The sequence below is a fragment of the Pelodiscus sinensis genome, chromosome 3, assembly GCF_049634645.1.
Source record: "Pelodiscus sinensis isolate JC-2024 chromosome 3, ASM4963464v1, whole genome shotgun sequence".
NCBI classification, from domain to species: domain Eukaryota; kingdom Metazoa; phylum Chordata; order Testudines; family Trionychidae; genus Pelodiscus; species Pelodiscus sinensis.
The window spans coordinates 37,106,501-37,130,627 of record NC_134713.1 but is presented as its reverse complement, the minus strand read 5'-3'; the positions used below and the strand labels follow the sequence as shown (position 1 = coordinate 37,130,627).

Below are 24,127 nucleotides of genomic sequence, written 5' to 3'. Positions count from 1 at the left end.
GCTTTGCTCAGGTGTCCCTGGTCTGCTGGGGGGGGTCTAGCGGCTTTGCTGGACTCCCCCAGCAGACCAGGGGCACAGGAGCAAAGCCGCCCAGGCGGCGGGGGTCCCGCTGCCTGGGCGGCTTTGCTCCCAGGCAAACGAGCAAAGCCGCCCAGGCAGCGGCTTTGCTCAGGTGTCCCTGGTCTGCTGGGGGGGTCCAGCGGCTTTGCTGGACCCCCCCAGCAGACCAGGGAGACCGGGAGAAGCTTTTCTCGCCCCGGAGGACACGGGCGGCGGGTCGCCGCCTGTGAGCTCCGGGGCAAGAAAAGCCCCGTTCGTAAGGGCGGATCCGACATAAGTCGGATCCGCGTAAGTTGGAGACTGCCTGTATATAGTTGGGATTATTTTTTCCAATGTGCATTACTTTACATTTATCAACATGAAATTTTATTTGCCATTTTGTTGCCCAATCACTTAGTTTGCTGAGATCTTTTTAAAGCTCTTCACAGTCTGCTTTGGTCTTAACTATCTTAAGCAGTTTGGTATCATCTGCAAATTTTGTCACCTCACTGTTTACCCCCTTCTTTAGATCATTTATAAATAAGTTGAATAGGACTGGTCCCAGGACAGACCCTTGGGGGAACCCACGAATTACCTCTCTCCACTAGGAAAACTTTCCTTTTATTCCTACCCTTGTTTCCTGTCTTTTAATCAGTTATCAATCCATGAAAGGGCCTTCCCTCTTATCCCATGATAACTTTACTTAAGGTCCCTCACCAAAGGCTCTCTGGAAATCTAAATAACCTACATACACTGGATCTCCCTTGTCCACATGTTTGTTGACCCCCTCAAAAAACTCTAGAAGATTAGTAAGGTATGATTTCCCTTTACAGAAACCATGTTGACTTTCTCTCAACAAATTATATTCATCCATGTGTCTGACAATTTTATTCTTTACTATAGTTTCTACTTATTTACCCAGTACTGATGTCAGACTTACTGGTCTGAAATTTCCAGGCTCACCTCTAAAGCCCTTTTTAAATATTAGCGTGATGTTAGTATCTTCCAGTCATAAGGTGCGGAAGCTGACTTAAAGTTTAAGTTAGGGTAGGACACCTAAATGGGAGCCAAGTATTCAAATATGACCAGTACTCCCATTGTACACTTACATTCTTTTGATAAACTGAGTATAATTCAGTGCCTACATGCTTTGAAAATTTGCCCTCTTCCCCTCTCCCTCCTCCCCCACCTCCAACTGTGGGTGCTGAGCCCTTTTCTAAAATCCTTTTTCCTGTGTCACTCAGGGTCAGGAATTCTAGAATACTCACTGGTCATGAAAATGCATTTTCCATTTGACAGTTAGCATCCAGAAGCCACCAGTCCTCACACCAGGGAGTTAACTTTCTTGTTAGCAAGCAACCCACTGATGTATCTTTTTCCTTGCAACAAATAATTAACTTATGATGACCATGCAGTAATAATTTACAGCACCAGATAAGGCTGCTTTTGTTCACCTTGAAAAGTAACAGCCATTGTATTTGATCACTATGACTGTCTTTCCCAAGTTTTTGTTTAAGTACTGTGACAGATTTGGTCCTGTCGACTTATAGGGAAGACCGGGGGCTGGGGGGGGGGGAGGAGAGGGAGCAGATTCTGTTTAAAAAAAGTTCAAACCCCTTCTTCCCCCCCAAAAAAAACAACAACCTTTGATACTCAACTTTTCTGGAAAGCTTGAAAATACTGATTAAGCCCCAGCCTAACCTCTACTTATCTTTAGGAAAGGAGTAGAACAAGAAATGTGTCTGGACATCTCATTACCTCTCTGACCCTCTAAAATCAGCTTAATCACCCACCCCTCGTCTCTTTTTTTTTTTTTTTTTTTTTTTTTAAACTGGTCTCATTTATTTTTAAGGCCAATACATAGACTTAAATACAATGTCCAACAGAACTACTGCAGCCATAGGACAGTAATGTGCGCTTCCATTCACAAAACCGCTGAGATCATCCTAGTCTCCATGGTAGAAGAGAATTTCTCAGCTTAGAAGAAATGCCTTTATTCGTACACATCCTTCTTATCTGCAATATAATCTACAATCTCTTGTGGACACATTAGCTTTTCTGCTTCTGCATCAGGAATTTCAAACCCAAATTCATCTTCCATGGCCATGATGATCTCCACTTGGTCTAAACTGTCCAAGCCCAGGTCTTTCATGAAGTGGGAAGTTACTGAGAGCTTGTCTGGATCGACCTTATCGTACAGTTTCAAGACGTACAGGACACGCTCCTGGATGCTCCCCAGCGTAAGGGGCGGCAGGTCTGAATAAAGGCGGCATGAGTGCAGGGTGCCGGAGGCCTGGGGGCCCGGCGGGGGCGCGGCGCGGGCCGGGCGGCGGCAGAGGGCGCTGAGCGCGGCGCGGCGGGGCCCGCGGGCGGGGGCAGGCAGGGCGCGAGGCGGCGGGCGCAGGCCGAGAGGACACGGGCCGCCATGGCGTCCCCTGCTACCCCTCGTCTCTTGCACAGGCCAGCCACTATGGATTCTGGTAAGCCTAATGCTCTCAATGGCTTTTTTACTCATAACAAGATTCTCTGGCTCATCCCAACATTTAAATGCAGAGAGCGAGCCATGGAAGAAAAAATTCCAGAATATGAGAACTCCTTTCCTCCCTGCCCACAACATTATTATTCTTTATTATATTACAATACCTACAGAGCCATGTGGGATTCATTGTCCTACACATTATGGCAAAAGACAGTTCTGTCCTAGAGACTAAACAAACAGTCAAAGGGAAAGAGGGGAACAGAAGCAAAAAGGGGTGAAGTGACTTTGATAAGACTACACAGCAAGACAGTGGCAGAATCAGGATGGAAACCCAGATTTCCTGTGTTCCTTTCCACTCTCACCAGTCCTGGGACTGGATTTCACAGGATTTCGGCTCGTACCATCCCACAATGCAAGGTGTTGGAAATAGGGATGTGCATGGTTGACTGGCAAGCATCACCCTCAATGGGTGACGCTTACTGGTTATAGTTAACTGGCAGGGGACAGAGTAGCCCCCCACTCAATGCAGGCCTGGCAGTGCTTGTCCACAACAGGGGGACTGCTCCAGCCCAGCCATGACAGTCATAAAGAACCACTCCATCCCAGCTGGGCTAGAGTGTCCCTTCATCCACCCCCATTCAAGCAGTTAAACATCATGTTTAACCAGTTAACTGATTAAGCAGGATTTTACATCAATAGTTAGAAAGTCTTCAGAGTCTATAAAAGTATGAAAAGTCAAAAGGTCTTGTCTCTGTGAAATCACACCCCTACAGTATGCTTATCAAAGAGCACTAACATGTTGCACATTACTTGGTCCATGTGGCTCTAACTGGTATGTACAAAACATTCCTGAGTGCACTTGCCATACTGTTACAGATTTAGGAGGCAGGCTGTTGGCAGCCCCAAAGTATTCAGGTAACTCAGATAAGCATTCACATTTTCACATTCATCAAACATTCTTCTCAGTAATACTGGGTAAAACAGAAAGCAACTAACTCTCAATCAAGTCAGCAGAGATATTTAGGAAGTAATTTTGTGCCTAAAGCTGAAAATATCTGACATCCATACACAACACAACATCTATTTATTGAGGAACGGTGATTTCCCTTAAAATAAAGGAAAACATTTCCTCACTTTGTGTCTCCCCAAAACTCTTACTCCCATATATTTCTGTGGAACAGAAGGCATGCTTTATTTATAAAACTTTCAAATGGTGTCATCAGGAATGCATTTTTCGCACCAAAATTACCATGTGAAATAAAGGATGTATTGTTACTCAACAGGGTTATTTTTCCATTTCTTTTTACGCTTGAGTAGTAACTGGAACTCACATTTCCAAAGATTAAACATGTAATAACTAATTATATCCTGAAGGTAAATCCTGTGTGTCTGGATATTTTTTGTCAGATATCCTAAAGCTCTCCAATGGATTATATTACGTTCTTGTTCATACGCAGTATGCATACAGCTTAATTCCAGTAGTTACAATCACTTACATTATTTCAGAAACAGCCAAATATTAGTAAACATGTGAAGAACTAAACAGAAAATTTTTAATACCACTGCCTTTTTGATATTTCTCATGAGCAATTATAGTAGTCTCTGTTTATCAAAGAAAAACGATAGGTATTGGTAATATCCTGGGACCAGTAGTTAATTTAAGTACTTATATAGCCCCACATTACCTTGATACCCGAGTACCTCACAATCTTTAATCCCTTAACACATGTCTGTGAGGCAGGGAAGTGCTTCATGGAGGAGAGACTGTATTTTGGATCAAATGACTCCCTGGGGGGAGAGGGGAGGGAAACCACACACACACTTTCCTCTGCACCTATGTTAGGCCAAACCACCTACCATCATATAATACCCTTTAGGGTCCCACACATGGCAAGCTTTAAAAAAAAATAAAAGAACTAAGGACAGAAAACTTTCTTAGCTCTTGACATCTCAGCACAATGAGAGCTCAAAAGAGAGTTCTCTGTCAATGCAAGCAGAGTCGTCTGACAGGAAATGGAGCCAGGGACTACTAAAATGGTTTAACACAGTAAGATGTCCTTGAAGATCATTCTTGCTGCCTCCTACCACAAGGCAATAAGATGGTGATTCCAACCCCAATTCAATTTAAAGCATTAGGCTTTGATCATGAAAGACATATGGCCTAATTTTAAAGGTGCTGAGGCCCCTCAGATGTCAAGGTCTTATCAATATAGTACTGATTAGCTAACCTTTGTGAAAATGTCCAAGTTCCTAGTACTGACAGGACTCAAATTGATACCATGTCATGAAGTAGCATTTTCTACTATAACAAAAACCTTGCCATTTCAAGTCTTGGCCAAAGGACACTAAAAGAAAGTCAGCTTTAGCTTTCTGTGGACCAATTTCCTCCAGTGACTATGTCAAAATTATCACTGGGGGTTCCTCACAGTATTGAATAATACAACTTAATGAACAAGTTTATTTTAATCCTTGAGAAAACTCTCTAATTTTGGCATAACCTTGGCAGTGAAAGGATAAATGTGCCACTGTTTTTCAGCTAGAAGTATGCAAATCAGGCCCTGAAAGAGTTTCCAACACAGGAAAAATCGCTCTATGTTGACTCTGAGCAAATACATGAGAGTGCTTCATAAAAAGATATTACTAGTACAACAAAAGATGCAGCTCCTGTTTCCCTTGCCCACAAGGGTCTCCAAAACTGTGAAGGGCAACTAGACACTCAACTACAGGACTGTCTTCTGCATAGGCCATACATAACACACAAAACCACCACGTTTTCATCTTCACCAAGAGGACCATTTCTATAACTAGATGACTGCGCAGATCATATTATACATAACAGTTCTTTAAAACATAAGAGGGTGAATCACTTAGGGTTGCCAGATGGTTTCAACAAAAAAACCAGACACACTTGACATTATATCACAATCTACATTACATCTTATTTAGAAAATACTAGATATATTTTTTCAATTTGTTTCCCAAACAGAAAGCTCAAATTCTGGACTGTCTGGTTTAAAACCAGACACCTGGCAACCCTACCAGTCACAGATTCTCTCTAAGACGCAGCAGGTATGAGCTAGTAAGCATATCCTAACTCATGAAAGAAGAGGGAAGCAGAAAATGGATTTCCAAGCAAGCCTGGAGACAGAGTTAAGTATGTGATTGATACAATGACTTCTGTGAAGCAGCCTGTAAGCCTATAAAAAACGTTGTGGGGAGGGGGTGGGAAGGGAAGAATCTGCCCACACCAAGTATGTGGATGTCAAAAACACCATTGTGCCCCACTCCAGCTATTGAACATGGCCGGGTTAATGACTAATTGTAAGCCTTGTTCACCCAACTATAGAACTCTCTCTGAGACATAAATCTTGCTGTATAGTATTTGGGATTTTTTTTGGTTTTGTTTCATTGTATTTTTTAATATCTCTAAATTGAAATTACTGCCAAGAGAAAATAAAAATTCCAAGCAGAGTTTGTTCTCTATGAAAGGCCATAATTAGGAATTGCAGAGTCTGTGCATGTTAAAAAGATGGTATGTGTAAGAACTCAAGCAGGCATTCAGACTGAGGCAGCTTTTTTCAGCTCGGGAGCCCTATTGCAAGAGTATATGAAGAATGAATCAAAGTTTTCATTTTAATTGTTTTATTTAGATTTAAATTTAACAAATATTTACCATATTAAGAGGAAACACCAAGGATTAAAAAATAAAAACATATTAAAAAATTCAGGAATAGACCAAAATCCTTATAAGAAAAGTTCCTAAAAATCACCAGAAGGGGCATGAATTGAAAGAAAATATTTCTTTAGCAACACACACACAGAGCTAATGTAGCCAAGGTCCTATCCTATTTTCATTAAAATCAAAGGGAGTTTTAATATTTACGCTAATCATAGTGAGCAACCTTTTTTTCGAAGATAAATTATATATTAAAGTATCTATCAGAAAACCCCTAAGAAACTTATTGTGCCACCTTTGTGCTAACACTAAGTAGCTCCTTGCCCTTGGATAAATCATGGTATTGCAAGCCCTGAGCAACGAGCAGTGCAGATTTGTTCTGCTCAAGAAGTGAACTGAGAACCAAACTGTGGCTCAGATTCACAGTAGGGCTATTATCTGTCGTTATCTGTAACTGCCCTATTCTTGTTGCAGGTTATCTTCCCTAGTAATTCAGCTCATGTGATGGCCCATATATTGGGGGGGGGGGGGGGGAGTAGATCCAAAGCTCCATCCACTCCCTGCTAACCTGTCTATGAGAGATGGGATGAAAGAAAATATGGTAACATCAGAGAAAATTGAAAGTCTTCTACTGTAACTGATGACAAGTATCAGAGGGGAAGCCATGTTAGTTTGAATCTGCAAAAATAAATAGAAGTCCTGTGGCACTTTAAAGATGAACAGATTTTTTGGAGCACATCTGATGAAGTGGGTCTTTACCCACAGAAGCTTATGCTCCAATAAATCTGTTAGTCTATAAGGTGCCACAGGACTTCTCATTATTTTTACTTTAACTGGAAAATTTCAGCTTAACTTTTTTTTTCCTTCGAACAGTCTTTCTAAAATAGATTAGAGAATAGAAGCCAGGGTGAAAGTTTCACCTTGAACTTGGAACCTTATAGCACACATTCAGAGTTTAGCTCTGAGTAACAAGTATAGTACAATAAGTCACTGAAGCAGATTTTCCAAAAATAGGACTCCTGTTCACTATCACTTCAGTAGAACAAATTCTTCTGGTCTGATTAACTATTTGCCCACGCACATGACATTCAGCTTTCATGGTAAAGCAGCTAATGTGTAGAACATGAATCAATGCTGTGCAGTTATGCATCGCTTTCCAGTTTTGCTGATTCACAGAATTAAACATCCATGTTCTTATATGGGACTAAGAATGTCAGCCTAAACATTTCACATTTCCCCAGTTAATATCATTCATGTTCTTTAATTAAAAAAATACTATCTCATGTTTATGCATCCCTCAGGTTCAAGAGATTTTTGCTATAAACTAACTAAAGCATTTCCCTTCCTTATCATATATGGAGAGCATATATTACCACCATCTATGTTGGTACATGAGCGTGTGTCTAGACTACAGGGTTTTTTCGAAAAAAAAAGTGGTCTTTTTCCAAAAAAACTTCCCCTATGTCTAGACTGCTGCCACATTCTTTCAAAAGTAAATCGAAAGAATGTGGCAGTTTTTTTGACCGCAGAAAACCTCATTTTACGAGCAAAAATGCCTTTTTTGAAAGTGCTCTTTCGAAAAAAGGCGCTATGTAATGCAAACTGTGCTTTTTCAAAAGAAAGCATCCAGACTGCCTCGGTGCTCTCTTTCAAAAAAGCAGCTTGCTTTTTTGAAAGTACTGTTAATAGTATAGATCTTCTTTTTCGAAAGAGGCTTTTTCGAAAGATACTTTCAAAAAGGCCTCTTTTGAAAGAGGCTTGCAGTCTAGACTTAGCCTTAGTGATTTTAAGCTGTGATCTGTGAACCACTGTTGGTATTCCAGACATTAGCTGATGGTCCACAAAAAAATGGCTTTTCTCCATTTTATGCCCTCTAAATTACAAGAAGATATAGTTAGGCTACATTTAGCACTTTCTCAATACTAGTTTTCCATAAAAGCAATTATTGTATTTTTAACAGGGAAGATCTGGGAACAGGAATAGAAGAGAAAGACATCCACATGACAATCTGTCTATGAGGTCCACACTAAGAAAAAAAAATTGAGAAACCCTATACTACATCCATAACTTTGATCTTATTAAAATAATATGTTGAATATCTAGTACAAACCTTATTAACAAACAGCAGTAAAACAAATATACATTGGGGTCTGATACAGTATGTAACCTCTATTTAGTTTAACTGAAAGGTCTTTGAGATGTGTGTGAATACAGATAGGGATCACGCATGTACATGGGCTCCAGGCACCTGAGTCCAGAAATTCTTCACAGCAGTGTTTGTTGCCCGGTGTGGTGAAATGCTTCAGACCTAACCAATTTACACCCCTCACACTGCAACACCTGCCTAGAGACATCACAGGGCCGGGCCCCTGACCTGACCCCCAGTTCAAGGGATCCTCTTGAGGGAGGGGCCTAGCACCAAAATCCCACTGGTGCACAGGAGGCTACAGAGCCTCTCTAGGGAGCGCTGGTTCCGGTTCAGTCCCAGGGCAGGGGGCACAGGCTGGCTCATGGAGGTATTGATGAGCTCAGGGGACCCATCTCTTCTAGGGGGCACCAGCCCCTATCTACCTCCATGCAGACAGTATAGAATCATAGAACACTTAGAGCTGAAAGGGACCTCAAGAGAGCATCGAGTCCAGTCTCCTTCCCTCATGGCAGGACCAAGCACCCACAGCTACTCAACACATGGCCTGTTGGCCCACGGCTGGTTTGTTTGTGGCCCGCAGTGCGGTTTGAGTTTATGTGGGGATCAACACGCAGCCGGTGGGTGGGAGCCAAAACGAAAAAGTAGTCAGTGTAATGGTCCTCTGTTGAGATGCATTTTAGTAGTTAAATTCTTGGACTGTCATTGCACCAAGGGGGGGGGAGGAGGGTCGCAAATTTTTCCTTTGCCCCTGAGCGCATAACACCCTCACGACGCCTCTGACCAGGAGAGCATTTTTGTTTGTATGGAATAAGTTGTAAAACTCCCATGAGGAAAAAACTCTGCTATTTTGTAGCATTCTATGATGCATCCCAAAACCCACTGAGAACACTTCTGCGAAGATACAGCTTGCCCACGCACCCTTTCTGCTATGGCAGCAGAGTCGGAGATTCTTTAATGGGCTTTGTTTTTTGCAGGTAGAATGCACACCTGACATCAAGTGAGTGAAGTCTCTGGTCTTGGAAAAAAGCATGGAGTTTTGGCAAAAACAGGGGCAAGTGTATTCATAGAATCACAGAATAATAGAACAAGGGACCTCAAGAGGTCATGAAGTCCAGTTCCCTGCTCTTACAGCAGAACCAAGCACCATCACCCCAACAGATTTTTATCTAATCTGCTTTTAAATATCTCTAATGATGAAGATTCCACAACCTCCCTAGGCAATTTATTCCAGGACTTAACCACTATGATAGGAATTTTTTTTAAATGTCCAACCTAAATCTCCCTTGCTGCAATTTAAGCCCATTGCTTCTAATCCTAGCATCAGAGGATATGGAGAATCATTTTTCTCCCTTCCCCTTGTAACACCCTTTTAGGTACTTGAAAGCTGTTATCTCCCCTCTGCCATCTTTTCTCCAAACTAAACAAAATTCTTTCAGTCTTCCCTCACAGGTAATGTTTTCTAGACCTTTCATCGTTTTTGTTCTTCTCTAGACCCTCTCCTGTTTCTCCACATCTTTCCTGAAATGTGATGCCCAGAACTGGACACAATACTGCCGATGAAGCCTAATCCATGCAGAGTAGAGCAGAAGAATCACTTCTTGTGTCTTGCTCGAAAGATGGAGCTGGGAGTTCTGACAGTGCTGAATATTTGCAAGTGATATAGGGGCTGCAGCAGAGCCAAAATTCACAACAGGAGCATCGGATATATTGATATTATACAACATTAGTACTTGATAATGCAGAGATAAATACCATCAACATCTTAAGATCAGCAACAAACTGAAGAGAGGAGATTCAAAGTGAGCATTTACAACATTGTGAATTCTTATATGAAAAACAGATTTTAAAATGGATTTAAGGCTGAAACAGATATCAGTAATGTAAGGGGAAACCCCAACATTTAAAAAGAACATTTCAGTTTTAAAAGTCTAATCTTAGAAAGTCAGGAAACTGAAAACTAAGGTTAGACATAAAATAAAAGTGTGGACGTATGGAAATACAGATATAAAACAGCCAAAACAACTTTAATGCTGTCCCTATATCCTTATCATAATGCATGCCATCCTTATAGCATAAGCACATTTCTATGATAACTATTTAAACTACTGGGCCTGCACTTCAGCTGGTATTAACTGAAGTAAAATAGGGCTACACTGATTTACATCACCTAAAGATTTGGCCTCCTTCCTATTCTATCAAGTTCTATCAAGGAACTGCAGAGGAACCAAGGAGCCATTTAAGAAGTGAAAGGTAACTTGGAATTCAGTTACAGATGCTTTTTAAAAGACATACTGTATACGGTGCACACGCACATGAAAGAATGTCCACAGATATTTTCTTACAGAGAAAAGCATGTGCCGTACTGCTGTGCTAACCTCAACTTTAAAATATTAGACTAGACCACCAAAATATCAAATTTCAAGTAGGTGTCTAAAGAACTGCTGTCCTTGACTAGCTACACATGTAAATAATTCATGGGCTACTGAACCTGGAGGTGAAATGTGATGAGATGCATTAAACTGAACAATGCTTGAAGTCATATAATCTAAGCTAAGATCAAACAGATCACCCAAGTGAAAAGAATGAAGGGCTCGATATGGTGGAGAGAGCAGCTGAATGACCACAACTCTCATAGACTTGGCTGACTGCAATGGCAATTGTAGGTTCTCAGCACCTCTTAGGATCAGGAAAGAAATATGTAAACGACATGTCAAAAAAGAAAAACAAAGAGCTATGATTTTACTGCTGAAAGCATGGTTCATCAGGGTTTAGTAAAGATGAGCAAGGCTTCTGGGAAATCACCCCATTTTTTTTTACAAAAATAAGTTCTTCATTTTTATATTTTCCTATCCCATTAATAAAACTTATTTACACCGGGGGGAAGGGGGGAAATCACATGTATTGTAACGGTAAAATTAAGAAGCATCAAATTTAAAACAAGTAAAAGGAAATATGTCTTTACACCAAGCTTCATTCGCCTCTGGAGCTTCCTGCCACAAGATACTGAGGACAAAATCTTAGTAGGAGTCAGAAGTAGTACTAAATATAAGTAGTCACAATTGTATTGAAGTAAATTTAGGAAGGATACAAAAATTCATGCCTCAGGACCCAAGCTAAGTACTCACTGATCAGGGTAGGAAGATCTTTTTTCATGTTCAAGTTATTCCCTAAGGCTATGTCTACACTGGCAGCTTCTTGCGCAAGAACAGCTGTTCTTGCGCAAAAGCTTACCTGCTGTCTACACTGCATGAGCGTTCTTGCACAAGTACATTTACAGTATAGTGTGGTAAAACAGGGCTTCTTCCTGAAGAGTTATTCCTCTCCCCATGAGGAATAAGCTCTCTTGCACAAGAAGCCCCTATGGTTAAAATGGCCATCAGAGCTTTCTTGCACAAGAGAGCATCCACACTGCCATGGATGCTCTTGCGCAAAAGCACATGGCAGTGTGGACATGCTCTTCCGCAAGAGTTCTTGCGCAAGAAGCCACCAGTGTAGTCGTAGCCTAATTGTCTATTCTCAAGCATGTGGTACTGGCCACGGCTGAAGACACCATATCAAATTAGATCAGTGGTCACCAACCAGTAGATCGGGATCTACTGGTTGATCTTGGAGCCTCTGACGGACAAACCAGTCAGGATCCTCTAAGAGGCTATCCAGTGCTAGCACTTCAGCTGCCCCTCCCATCACTGCTGTGCATCTCTTTCCCCTGGAGCTTCCCCGCCCCGGGAGCTTCCTGCTTGCTGTGCAGAGCAGGGAAGGGAGAGGAGAAGGTGCTGATTTCAGAGTGACCCCCCTCTATATTCTATCTCCACAGAACGGGGGAGAGGGGCACACAGGGGCGCACAGGGCTTGGGATGGAGAGAGTTTGCTGGCTGCTTTTGAGTGGTGCAGGGGTGAGCCTGCCTTAGCCCCACCACACCACCACCCAGGCGCCACCTGAGATAAACAGTGTCCAGCTAGAGTCAGCTCCGAACCCCTAACCTAGTCATCAATCTCCTCCTGCACCCCAAGCTCCTGCCCTAGCCTTGAGCCCCTTAGATCCAAACTCCCTGACAGAACCTGCACCCTGAACTCCCTCCTGTACCCCAACTCCCTGCCCCAGACTCAGCTCAGAGTCCCCTCCCACTCCAAATCCCTTAGGTCAAGACCAGAGCCTGTGTCCCAACCCTCTGCCCCTGCCTGGGGAAAGGGAGAGAGAATGGGTGGTGGAGGGAGGGAGGATGGAGTAAGCAGCGGTAGGGCCTCAGAGAAGGGACACAAAGGAGGCAGGGCAAGGATATCTGGGTTTGAGGTAGATCCAGGATTGCACTTAAATTCAAAAAGCGATCTTGTGCTTAAAAAGGTTGGAGACCGCTGGATTAGATGGACCATAGTCTGATTGTATAGAGCAAGGCATCTTCTATACAAGCACATGTTTTGAGATCACAAACACTATGAAGCTGCTTCTATAGATAAATATTTCAATTACAAAGAAATCATGGATCATACTGATTATATACTGCAATGATTATCAGCCAGGGGCACACTCCTTGGGGAACTCAGAGGTCTTTCAGCAGGTACATCAATTCATCTACATAATTGCCTAACTTTAGAACAGGTTACATAAGTACTTAACAGAGTTTGTACTAACTAAATTACATACAGACACTGACTTGTTTTTACTGCTCTATCCAATATACCCAAAAATGTAAGTTTATGTATTTATATTCCAACTGATTTTATAATTACAGGCAGTCCCCGAGTTACGCGGATCCGACTTACGTCAGATCCGCAGTTACGAACGGGGTTTGCTGCCCGTCTTCCTGGTCTGCTGGAGACCAGCAGACCAGGGAGACGGGAAGCAAAGCCTCTGAGGACGCCAGCAGCGGGACAGCCGCGGCGCGTCTGGGCTGTCCCCTGCCCGCGGCTTTGCTCCACTTTGCTCCTCGTCTCCCTGGTCTGTTGGTCTCCAGCAGACCAGGGAGACGGGGAACAAAGCCAGGGAGCACGTGGGCAGCGGACAGCCCAGACGCGCTGCGGCTGTCCCGCTGCCGGCGTGCTCCGCGGCTTTGCTCCCCATCTCCCTGGTCTGCTGGTCTCCAGCAGACCAGCAAGACGTGGAGCAAAGCCGCGGAGGACCCGGGCAGCGGGACCACGGTGCGTCTCGGTCCCCCGCCCGCATCTTCCTGGTCTGCTGGAGTGGGGGGGGGAGCGCAGCTAGTACGCCCTCCCCCAGCAGTCCAGGCTTTTCTCCGGACGCCTGTGGTGGAGCAGCTGGGGCGCTGCCAGTTGGTCCCGCAGCGCCGCTCTGGGCGCTACTGGACCAATCCGGCAGCACCCCAGCTGCTCTGTCCCAGGTGTCCTGATTCAGCTGCTGCTGGTCAGTTTCAGCAGTGGCTGAATCAGGACGCCTGGGGCAGAGCAGCTGGGGTGCTGGTGAATTGGTCCAGTAGCGCCAAGGAGCGGCGCTACTGGAGCAACTCAGCAGCACCCTAGCTGCTCTGCCCCAGGCGTCCCCAAGTCAGCCGCTGCTGAAACTGACCAGCGCTGACTACAGGAAGCCCGAGGCAGAGTTGCTCTACCCCGGGCTTCCTGGAATCAGCCGCTGATCAGTTTCAGCAGCAGCTGACTTGGGGACGCCTGGGGTTCTTAAGTTGAATCTGTATGTAAGTCGGAACTGGCATCCAGATTCAGCCTGTTGAAACTGATCAGAGGCTGATTCCAGGAAGCCCGGGGCAGAGCAACTCTGCCTCGGGCTTCCTGTAGTCAGCCGCTGGTCAGTTTCAGCAGCGGTTGAATCTGGACGCCAGTTCCAACTTACATACAGATTCAACTTAAGAACAAACCTACAGTCCCTATCTTGTACGTAACCCGGGGACTGCCTGTATATCGTAAAAATGAGAACAAAAGCAATTTTTCAGTAATAGTGTGCTGTAACACTTTGTTGTTTTGTGTCTGATTTTGCAAGCAAGTAGTTTAAGTACAGTGAAAGTTGGGGGTACGCAAGACAAATCAGGCTCCTGAAAGGTGTACAATACGGAGAAAGGTTGAGAACCACTGATCTATTGTGTACTGCAGTGTTGTAGCCATATTGGTTCCAAGATATAAGAGAGTATTACTTGATGGACCCTGTATATGGAAAGAATCGTTTGACATTTCTATAATTACACATATTTTTCATTTGTTTTACATTACTTCATATATTTTAATTGCCTAACAAAAAGCCAATGTTGGACAAGCACACAGTTAAATAAAAGTGAGCCTAAAGTGACAGGAAGTCCTTGATATGTTGTTTGTTTGTTTTGCTTTGCTTTTTAATAATCACTGCCATATCACACAGAGAACACATACTCTGAAAATCGTACAAAATCCAAAGCTGGAGAATATATATTTTCTGCTAATAATTCTAAACAGGCACATTTAACTACATCTCAAACATTTACTACCTTACAGCTAAAAACAGAGAAAAAAAAGTTCCTTTTGTGTTCTTATCATACATCAGAAGTATCACTAGTCTAGAATCATGGCTCACTTATTTTTACAATCGATCATGCTTATGCTGCTAAAACATGTCCTCATAAACACAAACACAAGAAAACAGCACCACAAATGTTTTCACCTACTCCTTCAAATGCAGTGATCATTTTAGGAAGTACCTTGATCCAAGTTATCCACAACCCAGAAAAATCTGTAATTACTTCTCTGTTATATTTTTATGCCACAAATAAATCGGGGCATACATTAATTCTAGCTCATTGGAAATTTTAAACAGAATATAAGAAATTCAAATAAACTACAATTTTAGGGATATAAAAACTCCCTTTGGCCCAATCTGCTTGACCTTTTAAAAATGTACAACAGAAAAAAGGTGCCTAATCAAAAAAGTTTAACTTCAGAATGGAGAAAAATCTCAGATGAAGGTAGGGATGTGAAGGACTAGTTGACTATCCAATAAGCAAATTCTTATCAGATACTTGACAGGCTCTCATGACCCCCTTGCTCTCTATTAGATAGAGGCAGCAAGTGGGGAGGGGGGAGGAGAAGAGTGGGTACTTCAAAGCATCAGCACCGCTTGAAGCCTGGGGCCAGACCCCCCAGCTCCAAACGGTGCTGCTGCTTTGAAACTTGGCGGGCAGCCTGGGGCCAACTAGGGTGTTCCCAGGCTGCAAGCAGCATTTCAAAGCAGCAGCTGATCCTAGAGTCCCCAGCTGATCCTTGGCTCCACTAAGGATGTTAGGTATCGAGTAATTTATTAGTCGAGTAGTCAATGTCAATGCCTTTCCATCGACTAGTCGATAAGCACTTCCGCATTCCTCCTTCCGCTGGGGCTCTTGTACATTTCAAAGGAGGAATGCAGAACTCCGCATGCAGCCTGGGGTCAACGGGAAGTCTCACTGATTCTGGGCTGCACGCAGGATTGCCAGCTTTGAAATATACAAGAGTTCCCAGTGGGGACTCTTGTGCATTTCAAAGCGGAAGCGCCCGCATGGAGCCTTGGATCAGCAGGGGACTCAGAGTCCCCCATGAACTCCAAGCTCCATTCTACGCTGCTGCTTTGAAATGCCATGCAGAGCCTGGGGTCGCCCCAGCATTTCAAAGGGTCAGCACTGCACAGGGCTGACCCCGAGATCCATGCAGCGTTGCTCCTTAAAGGGATCATCTGTGTAGCACTGCCCTTTTGAAACGCCACCTCAGTGTTTCAAAGCAGCAGCACCGCACGGAGCTTGGTATGGGTTTCGTGTGGTGCTGCTACTTTGAAGTGTCTCCTCTCCCCCCCCCCACCCTTTGTTGCCTCTATCTGATAGAAGCAGTGGGGGGGGGGGAATCTACTAGTCAACTAGTCCTTAGCATCCTTAGACTCCATGTGATGCTGCCACTTCGAAATGCTACAAGGAGCTCGACACAGGGCTCCTCACAGCATTTCAAAGCGGCAGCACCGCACAGAGCCCAAGGTCAGTGGGGGAGTCCCTAGCTGATTCTGGCTCCACATGGCGCTTTCACCTTTTGAAGTGTAGCAACAGCCCTAAGGCATCGACTAGTCAATTAGTCAATACTTAATATAGTTAGTTGAACGATGTGGGGTGTTATGAACAGCCACCAGTCAATCATTCTACAGCTCACATGCACTTTCTCTGGCAGGCATGATACCAGGGAAAGTTTATTAAAAGAAAAAAAATCTTCAACCTGATTTCAGATGGGCTGAGTTTTTTATTTCTACAGAAAAGAAGTGATAATTCTTCTCTGACAGCTTAATTTAGCAAGGTATCCCCAGCACACCAATGTCAGAGGCAGATGGTTATGACTTCCTAGGACTTAAATATACAAAACATCCTGCACCTAGAGGACTTGTCATGTCATGTTTTATTACAGAACTGATGAGTGAAGAATAGCAAGATGCACTTTGTTTTTAGTTCGGTGCGCTTGTGTGTGCCCATCCTGAAGGCAACTCAGCCCTACAGCTACTTCCAACCCAAAAGAGGCAACCCAGGCTCACAACCCGTGATTTAAGACACTAACTTGTCCATGAAGCAATGCAAGGGAAAGGCTTCGATGACCGCAACTGTTTCCACGCAAGGGCAGAGAGCACAGATGTAGCTGGAGAGGGGGAGGGACCTTAAACATTCATCTTCAATGGGATGCCATCCTGCTTGCTGCAAAATAAGTTAGTTTCCCCGCTCAGACACGTCACTAAACTTTCTCTCCGTATTCCTCCCCCTATCTTACCCTTGGACACATAGCGCGCTGCTTCTCCCAAGATGCCCACCCGCAGTAGGAGACTTGGTCCCAGCCAGCACTCACCATCCGACCTGCGTTGAGAGCTGCCGCTTAATCTGAAATTCACAAGGCCCCTTTCACCTTCGGCGGCGCCGCTGCCTCCTGACCGCCGCAGCCGCAGGCTCAATGGTCTCTCTCGCCCTTTTTACACTATATCGAATTTCTTACCACGCAGCACGCCCCATCCCCGTGTGGAACACTGGGACTAACCTCCCTCCCATTGGAGGGACCGGGAGCGCCTCCGCCGCCCGTTGGTTCCTTCTCCTGCCAATCGCTGCGCCGCAGCTGGAATGGGCGGGGCGGGCTACGGAGCTGCCTGGGACCTTCCTTTCTCGCTCCCTCCGCAAACGCGCAGTCCCCGCATTCCTCCAGCGGCACGTGACCCACCGACTTGCTCCTCTGTGCACAGCTGGGCCGGGCGGGAGCTGTCAGCATCCCTCGGGCCGCTCCTCCGCCCGCTGCTGGCCGGGGAGAGCGCATCAGCCGCAGACCCGGCAAGCCTCCGCCATTCCGCACCTTGAGTGTTAAAGATCCTGCGGTGCAAATCGCGGACATGTCACCCTCACCCTCCAGTAGCTTCCCAGCCAGAGAGGGTTTCAGTTATTTGGGGAAACCACACAGGGATGCAGCCTGCGGGGTTTGGCTGGCTCCAGCGTCAGATTGCTGTTAGGCCAGAATCTGCGATTTTGACCAGTTGTTTTCAAGGATAAGAAGAACATCAGAATGGGCATACTGGGTCAGACCAGAGGTCCATCTACTCCAGTATCCTGTCTTCCGACTGTGGCCAATGTCAGGTGCCCCCAGAGGGAATGAACAGAACTGGTAATTATCATGTGATCATCCCCTGTCGCCCATTCCCAGCTTCTGACCAACAGAGGACAGCGGCATCATTCCTACCCATCCTGGCTAATTGCCACTGATGGACCTAATCTCCATGAATTTAACTAGTTCTTTTTTGAACCCTGTTAAAGTCCTGACCTTTACAACATCCTCTGGCAAGGAGTTCCACAGGTTGACTGTGTGTTGCATGAAGAAATACTTCCTTTTGTTCATTTTAAACCTGCAACCTTCTTTGTCAACTTCTATGGCAAAGGCAGCTGTCGAGTTCCCCCTGAGATGTGACACATATTCCACCTAGTAACCTGCCTAGGCTCAGCAGAGTGTTAGAGAAGACTCCCTACAGCATTGCACTAAATAGACCCATAGAGACCCAGAAGGGTCATTAGTTAATTAGCACATTTATAACTAGGGACAGTTATGATCTTCAACCACCACTACCTTGATTCTCGTTACAGACAGGCTGGTCCCATGGCAAAGTGGCAGCCCATCCCTCATGATTTAAAAAAGCAACAGCGGAAGTCATGGATGCTCCATTTGTTTACGGTATGGTCGCTCACACATGACTTTGCAAGGCTGCAAGCTGTGAAACAAAACTTGACCCATTCCCACTTGCCCCACAGTCAGGCACTTAACATCCATACCTGCACAAAGCTGGTGGCCTCTATAGTAGTGACTTAGAAGGAGATAAAGAGCTGTCCAGGGGAGGAAGTACATGCTGCCTGGTCCTTCCCACACCCCTCCTCCTGGGGTCCATTGGGCTCCAGTCCACTTATACAGCAGAGAGAAAAGGAGATAGAAAGTGGAATAGAATTGTGTGTCATTCTGACTGCCCATTAAGGCAATGAACCTGCTTGGATGTCACTAAAGACCTGACTGGAAGTCAGCGGAGACACTTCCATTATGTCCATCAACACTGGATCATGCCCTCAGGACAGACTTGTAAGACAAGTGTAAGTGAAGGCATCATTTGGTCTCTAGAATTTTTTCTGATATTGATGCATAAGATGTAGACTGAGTGTGGAGCTTGGCTTTCAAAATCCAGGCTGAGCTCAGAGAGCTTCTTGCATTAGTAAAAAGACCCAATGTGTACGCTGAATGCTGTATGCTGAACATATTTGATACAAAAATCCTTGTGATACAACAAAACGTAACACCACAGAGTCATTTTTTTTAGTTACTTTTCAAAGAATCATTCTTTAAACAAAATGCGAAAACTTCACAATATTTCTACTGAGGCTCATTTGTTGCTCCAGTTCTGATTTCAGTTTTTTAAACATCCAACACCTTGCTCCTTTCAGGTGCTGCTTAGTACCCTCTAGACGTTAGTGTCCAAACAACCCTTCCTTTTCTTACTACAGGCAGTCCCCGGGTTACGTACAAGATAGGGACTGTAGGTTTGTTCTTAAGTTGAATTTGTATGTAAGTCGGAACTGGTACATATTGTAGGGGAAACTCTAGCCAAACATTTCTCCAGAACTCAGTTTTATTCTCCCACACCTCACTTCCCTCAGTCCTTTATTCTCAAGCTGAGGTGTCTGCTGAGAAAAGCCGCTCCGTGTCTCCCTGGTCTGCTGGGGGGGGGGGGGGGGGGGGGCGCTAGCTTCGTGTCTCCATGGTCTCCTGGGGGGAAGCAGCTAGTGCGGGGTTGCCTCACCCCGTTTGTAAGTAGGGATCTGATGTAAGTCAGATCCATGTAACCCGGGGACTGCTTGTACTGATATTCTCCCTCTTTGTCAAACAGTCCAGTTTTGTGCTGCCTTCCCTCCATGTTGACAAGAAAAAAAAGCAGAAATGACCATGAGGTACTTTGCAGCATTTCTAATTTGTGATATTTTGATTTCTTGACAGCATGGTATAGAGAAAACTCCCCATACTGGATCTTGGCTGAAAATTTAGAGCCAAATGCTACCCTGGATCTACTTTGTCTAATCTATCACAGTAGCTAAAAAGGCCCCTTTTCACCAGACACCTAAAGCTTACATTCTTCGCAGTTATCAGTAGTTTAGGTTACCTCAAATTTTGGTTCCCCAAATTAACACACATTAAAAGGAACCATATTTCCAGATATGCGAACAACCCATCTTTCTGAAAATCAGGCCTTGTAGGGTGTCTCAAGCTAGAATCCAAAATCACAAGCTTTTTTTGAAAAGGCAGGGACAACTGCATGTGGAATGGTGGCAGTTGTGTCAGATTTACTCTTGCTTCAAAGTGAGTTTTGTGTGTGCACAGCACAGGCCAAAATTTAGCCTTTAATGGGAGTTTTCCTGGTGAGAGACCTAAAGCTCTAAACTGAAGTGTATGCATGAACTTCTAAATGTGTTAGCTACTATCCATGTGCATGCCACTAACTGCTCTCTACTGGACAGAATGTGAGGCTTGCTGAAATGTCTCGGGAATAGCTACTAAGAAGCTGAGTTAGTCTCAGACTATGTCTACACTACAGAGGTATCCCGGAAAAACTCTGCCACATCCAGGGAATGTGTTCGCATTTTCGGATCAGTTTCTGAAAAAGTGGGTGCGTTCTTTCGGAAGCCCTGTATTCCCCATTTTATGAGGAATAAGGGCTCTTCCGAAAGGCAGGTTTTTTTCCCCATATTTGGCCCTGTGTAGATGGGCCAAATGTCAGAAAACCTCTTTCAAAAAAAAAAAAAAAGAAACGGAAAAAGGTACGCAAATTGTGGTGTCTAATACGCATACCTTTTCCCGAAAAAGAACTGCAGTGTAGGCATAGGCTCAGAGGAGTAGTCATGTTAGTCTGTAACTTTAAAAAACAGCTATTAGTAGCAACAAGTAGTTCTGTGGCACCTTAGAGACTAACATACATATGTATGGTATCATGAGCTTTCGTGGTCAAAACCCACTTCTTCAGATGAAATGATCTTAAGTGGAAAAAATGGGGACTCTCAGAAAGTTAGTCTGTAATTTTAAAAATGACTGTTCATTGTTGCTGAAAAGTGTTTATCATAAAAAGGCTGATAGCTAACCCCCATCCCAAACCTAAATCCCTACCAATACAAGACATTCCACTGTACATATCTCTGGAGAAGATGAGAGAAGAAACAAGTTCCTAGTTAAATCTACCATATTACTGATGCACAATGGCTCTGACGACTTCAAAGCCCTGTGTCACTATGGCTTAAAATCATCTGCTGAATCTCTAGTTCACACATACGTCCTCTTCCCCTCACTTCAGTGAGAGCTCCAGTAGCTGTGTAAATCAGTGCTGAGATTTAAGTGCCATGGAAGTATCTTTAACTTATGTACAATATTTTTTACATTTTTAAACAGATAGGAGAAAGTGTGCTGCTTATTTGCTTGCACCGCTACTTGTTTCTGCTGTCTCATGTACATTACTACAAAATACTCCTGCAGATTTCTATTCCTGAGCTATGAGTAGAGTATGATTTACTGCGGGGCTACTCAACTTTGGAAGCCCCGGGAGCCACAATGATACTCTTAGTACAAGCTGAGGTCCGCAACTTAAGTGTGGTTGCATAAACATGCAAATATATGCAATTAGCTTCTTTGACACTGACAGGCATGAATACAAAGATTAAGGCAAGACTACAAAACACGCAGGCCCCATTTAAGTCAGTTCTGCTGATATTAATAAAATGCAATAGTGACCCGATTCCCACCCATATGACAGCACTTTTAATGAGCAATGACAGTCCAGGAATTTAACTACTAAAATGCATATTAACAGAAGACCATTATATTGACTCACCATTATGAAGCGTATTCCCAGTGGAGACCATGTTCAAAGAATCCCACCCAAGGGCCAGTTGAGTAGCCCTGATTTCCTGGACCTGGCCCTCATGGTAGCTGCTTTCCACTGGTTTGCTGCTGTTATGCAGCTGCTCATCCATGCTGGCCACAGAGCACGCAGCAACCTGTGCATGTGCCAAGGACTTGTACAATGGAAGTGAAGCTTGGCTCTGGAAATCCTCTCCTGTAGCATCAGCCCTTAGGGGCTGTTACAGACAGCGATGTAAAACCACATTTAATTAGTTAATGTTTAACCACTAAAACGGGTGGGTGGGGAGCTGAAGCATCACAAGCCAGCCAGGCAGGAGCACCTCCACCCATGCTGCTCCAGCTAGGCCAGGCCTATGGCACCACACCTCAGGTAGACAATGAGCTGCTCTAGCTCAACTAGGCAGGAGCACCCCTCCACCCATAGTGTGGCAGGTCCGGTTGTGCTGGAGTAGTCCCCTGCTCATGTGGGGTAGGAGGCTGCTTCAGCCTAAGCAGGCCACCAGTTAGCCAGTGACCATCACCAGATAACACACCTTTTTGGATGATGCTTAGCGGTTAACCATTGATATCCCTACTTACAGATGGTGCAAAACAGCTCAACTTTGAGGTTGATGCTCAGAAGACACTGCAAACGAACCCCTGAGAAGCTGAATACATTGAAAGCCCTGAACAGATACAAAATTGATATCTGCATCCACAGATACAGATGCAGACTCCCATAGATACAAAGCAAATATCCACAGATATGCAGTTCTAGATACAAAATTTGCATCTACATCTGCATCTGCAAATTGAGCTGTGGATATCCACATTTGGAGCAGATATAGATACCCACAGATATCTATGGATTTATAGGGCTCTAGATATATAATCAGCTTTTCTCCTCAGCTGTATGTCCTACTGAGCAGCTCATCTGATGAAAGGATCTAGGCCACTGTAGCTATTCTGGAGTCACTTTAATTTTAAGATACAAAAGAAAATAAACTCATTGAAAAAGCTCCAAAATGTCAATTTGTTTAGCAATGTATTCTCTGCAATTGCTGTCAATTTTAATTTAATCTTTTCCAATATTTTGTTTATAGTTTTTTTCTGTATAATAGTTACTTTCTCTTAACATAATAATTATCTTTAAAGGAATCACATAGAATCTGTATGGTCCAGGTGTGAAAAATGTAAGTTAAACCATTGCAACACTAGCTTGTAGTGCTTATTCTTTTGAGTAGTATATTAAACAGTTTGTGCATTCACTTTGGATTGAGCATGTCACATATGTGCATTTTCCTGTAATTAAACTGAAGACCCTTATTATATATTTGTTGTAATGTGCTAAAAAAATACTCCTGAAAGGTGAGGGCTTTGGAAACATGTGCTATCTTGTATATCCATATAAAAATACTGCCACCTTGTGGGGAAAAGTAATAGAGAGATAGCTGTGTTAGTCTGATTTAGGTAAAATAAAAGGAAAAAAATATGTAGCACTTTAAAGACTAACAAGATAGTTTATTAGGTGATGAGCGTTCGTGGGGCAGATCCATTTCTTCATATGATCTAAGGAAGTGGGTCTGCCCCACGAAAGCTCATCACCTAATAAACTATCTTGTTAGTCTTTAAAGTGCTACATATTTTTTCCTCTTGTGGAGAGAAATATAGATGATTTTAAATACTCTCTCTACTCCAGCAATGATTGCACTGACACATAATAATATATTACAGTTCTTGCTATATTGCATAATGTGCTTTGGGTACTTGGAGTATGAAAGGTTCCTATAAATAAATGCTACTCTAGGCTCACTACATCATCCTACTGTTTGATGCTGAGGTGTTTTAGGCCCAGTTTTTAAAAGTAACTTAGGCATTGCCACAGTACCCTAAACTCAAAATAAGATACGCAATTTGTGCTAGATTCGAAATAAGATATGCAATCTATTTCAAAATAGTTTATTTTGAAATTTGGTGCATCGACACAACACCAAATTTTGAAATAACATGTTATTTCGAGCCATCCCTTAACCCTTATGCAATGAGGCTTAATGGGATGGTGAAATAGCGTGCCCATTATTTTAAAAAATATTTTGAAATAACAGGCGGCCTATGTAGATACAGGGTAGCTATTTTGGGATACCTCCAGTATCCCAAAATAGCCATACAGTGTAGACATACATTTAGTGTCACAACACCTAACTAATCTAGAATCCTATATCTTGTTTGCAAAAGAGATTTAGGCATGTAGGAGTCTAAATCCTATCCACAGATAATGGGATTTAGGCTTCTAAGTGTTTTTATCCCTTTTCAGCAGAACAAAGCATAAATAATTTAAAAAATATGGGTACCCTGGTGCTCTTTTAATAGGTACATGCTAGTACAATCAAACAGAGTTTGTACAATGATATACAATTCAATATGCCATACTAAAGATTATGTAGAGATTTTA

At 43.6% G+C, this 24,127-nt stretch overlaps 2 protein-coding genes across 7 annotated transcripts in view; both read right to left on the bottom strand.

Annotated features, from left to right (window-relative positions):
- Window positions 1-17,305, bottom strand: part of ARHGEF10 (Rho guanine nucleotide exchange factor 10) — a 167,272-nt gene extending 149,967 nt beyond the window's left edge. For 3 of the 6 annotated variants that reach the window (XM_075923591.1, XM_075923595.1, XM_075923593.1), the window contains exon 1: window positions 16,840-16,862. In XM_075923591.1, the coding sequence (XP_075779706.1) occupies window positions 16,840-16,847 (8 nt within the window). In that variant the 5' untranslated portion in view covers window positions 16,848-16,862. Of the gene's footprint in view, window positions 1-16,839; window positions 16,911-17,121 lie in introns of those variants that run through there. The other 3 variants (XM_075923594.1, XM_006137773.4, XM_006137774.4) reach the window with 3 other exon arrangements.
- LOC142827790 (acyl carrier protein, mitochondrial-like) lies at window positions 1,870-2,481 on the bottom strand. Its single transcript, XM_075923590.1, is given in 2 exon segments — window positions 1,870-2,406; window positions 2,409-2,481. Coding segments are annotated over 2 exon segments (432 nt in total). The 5' UTR covers window positions 2,467-2,481; the 3' UTR covers window positions 1,870-2,032.
- Window positions 17,306-24,127: the final 6,822 nt, after the last annotated feature.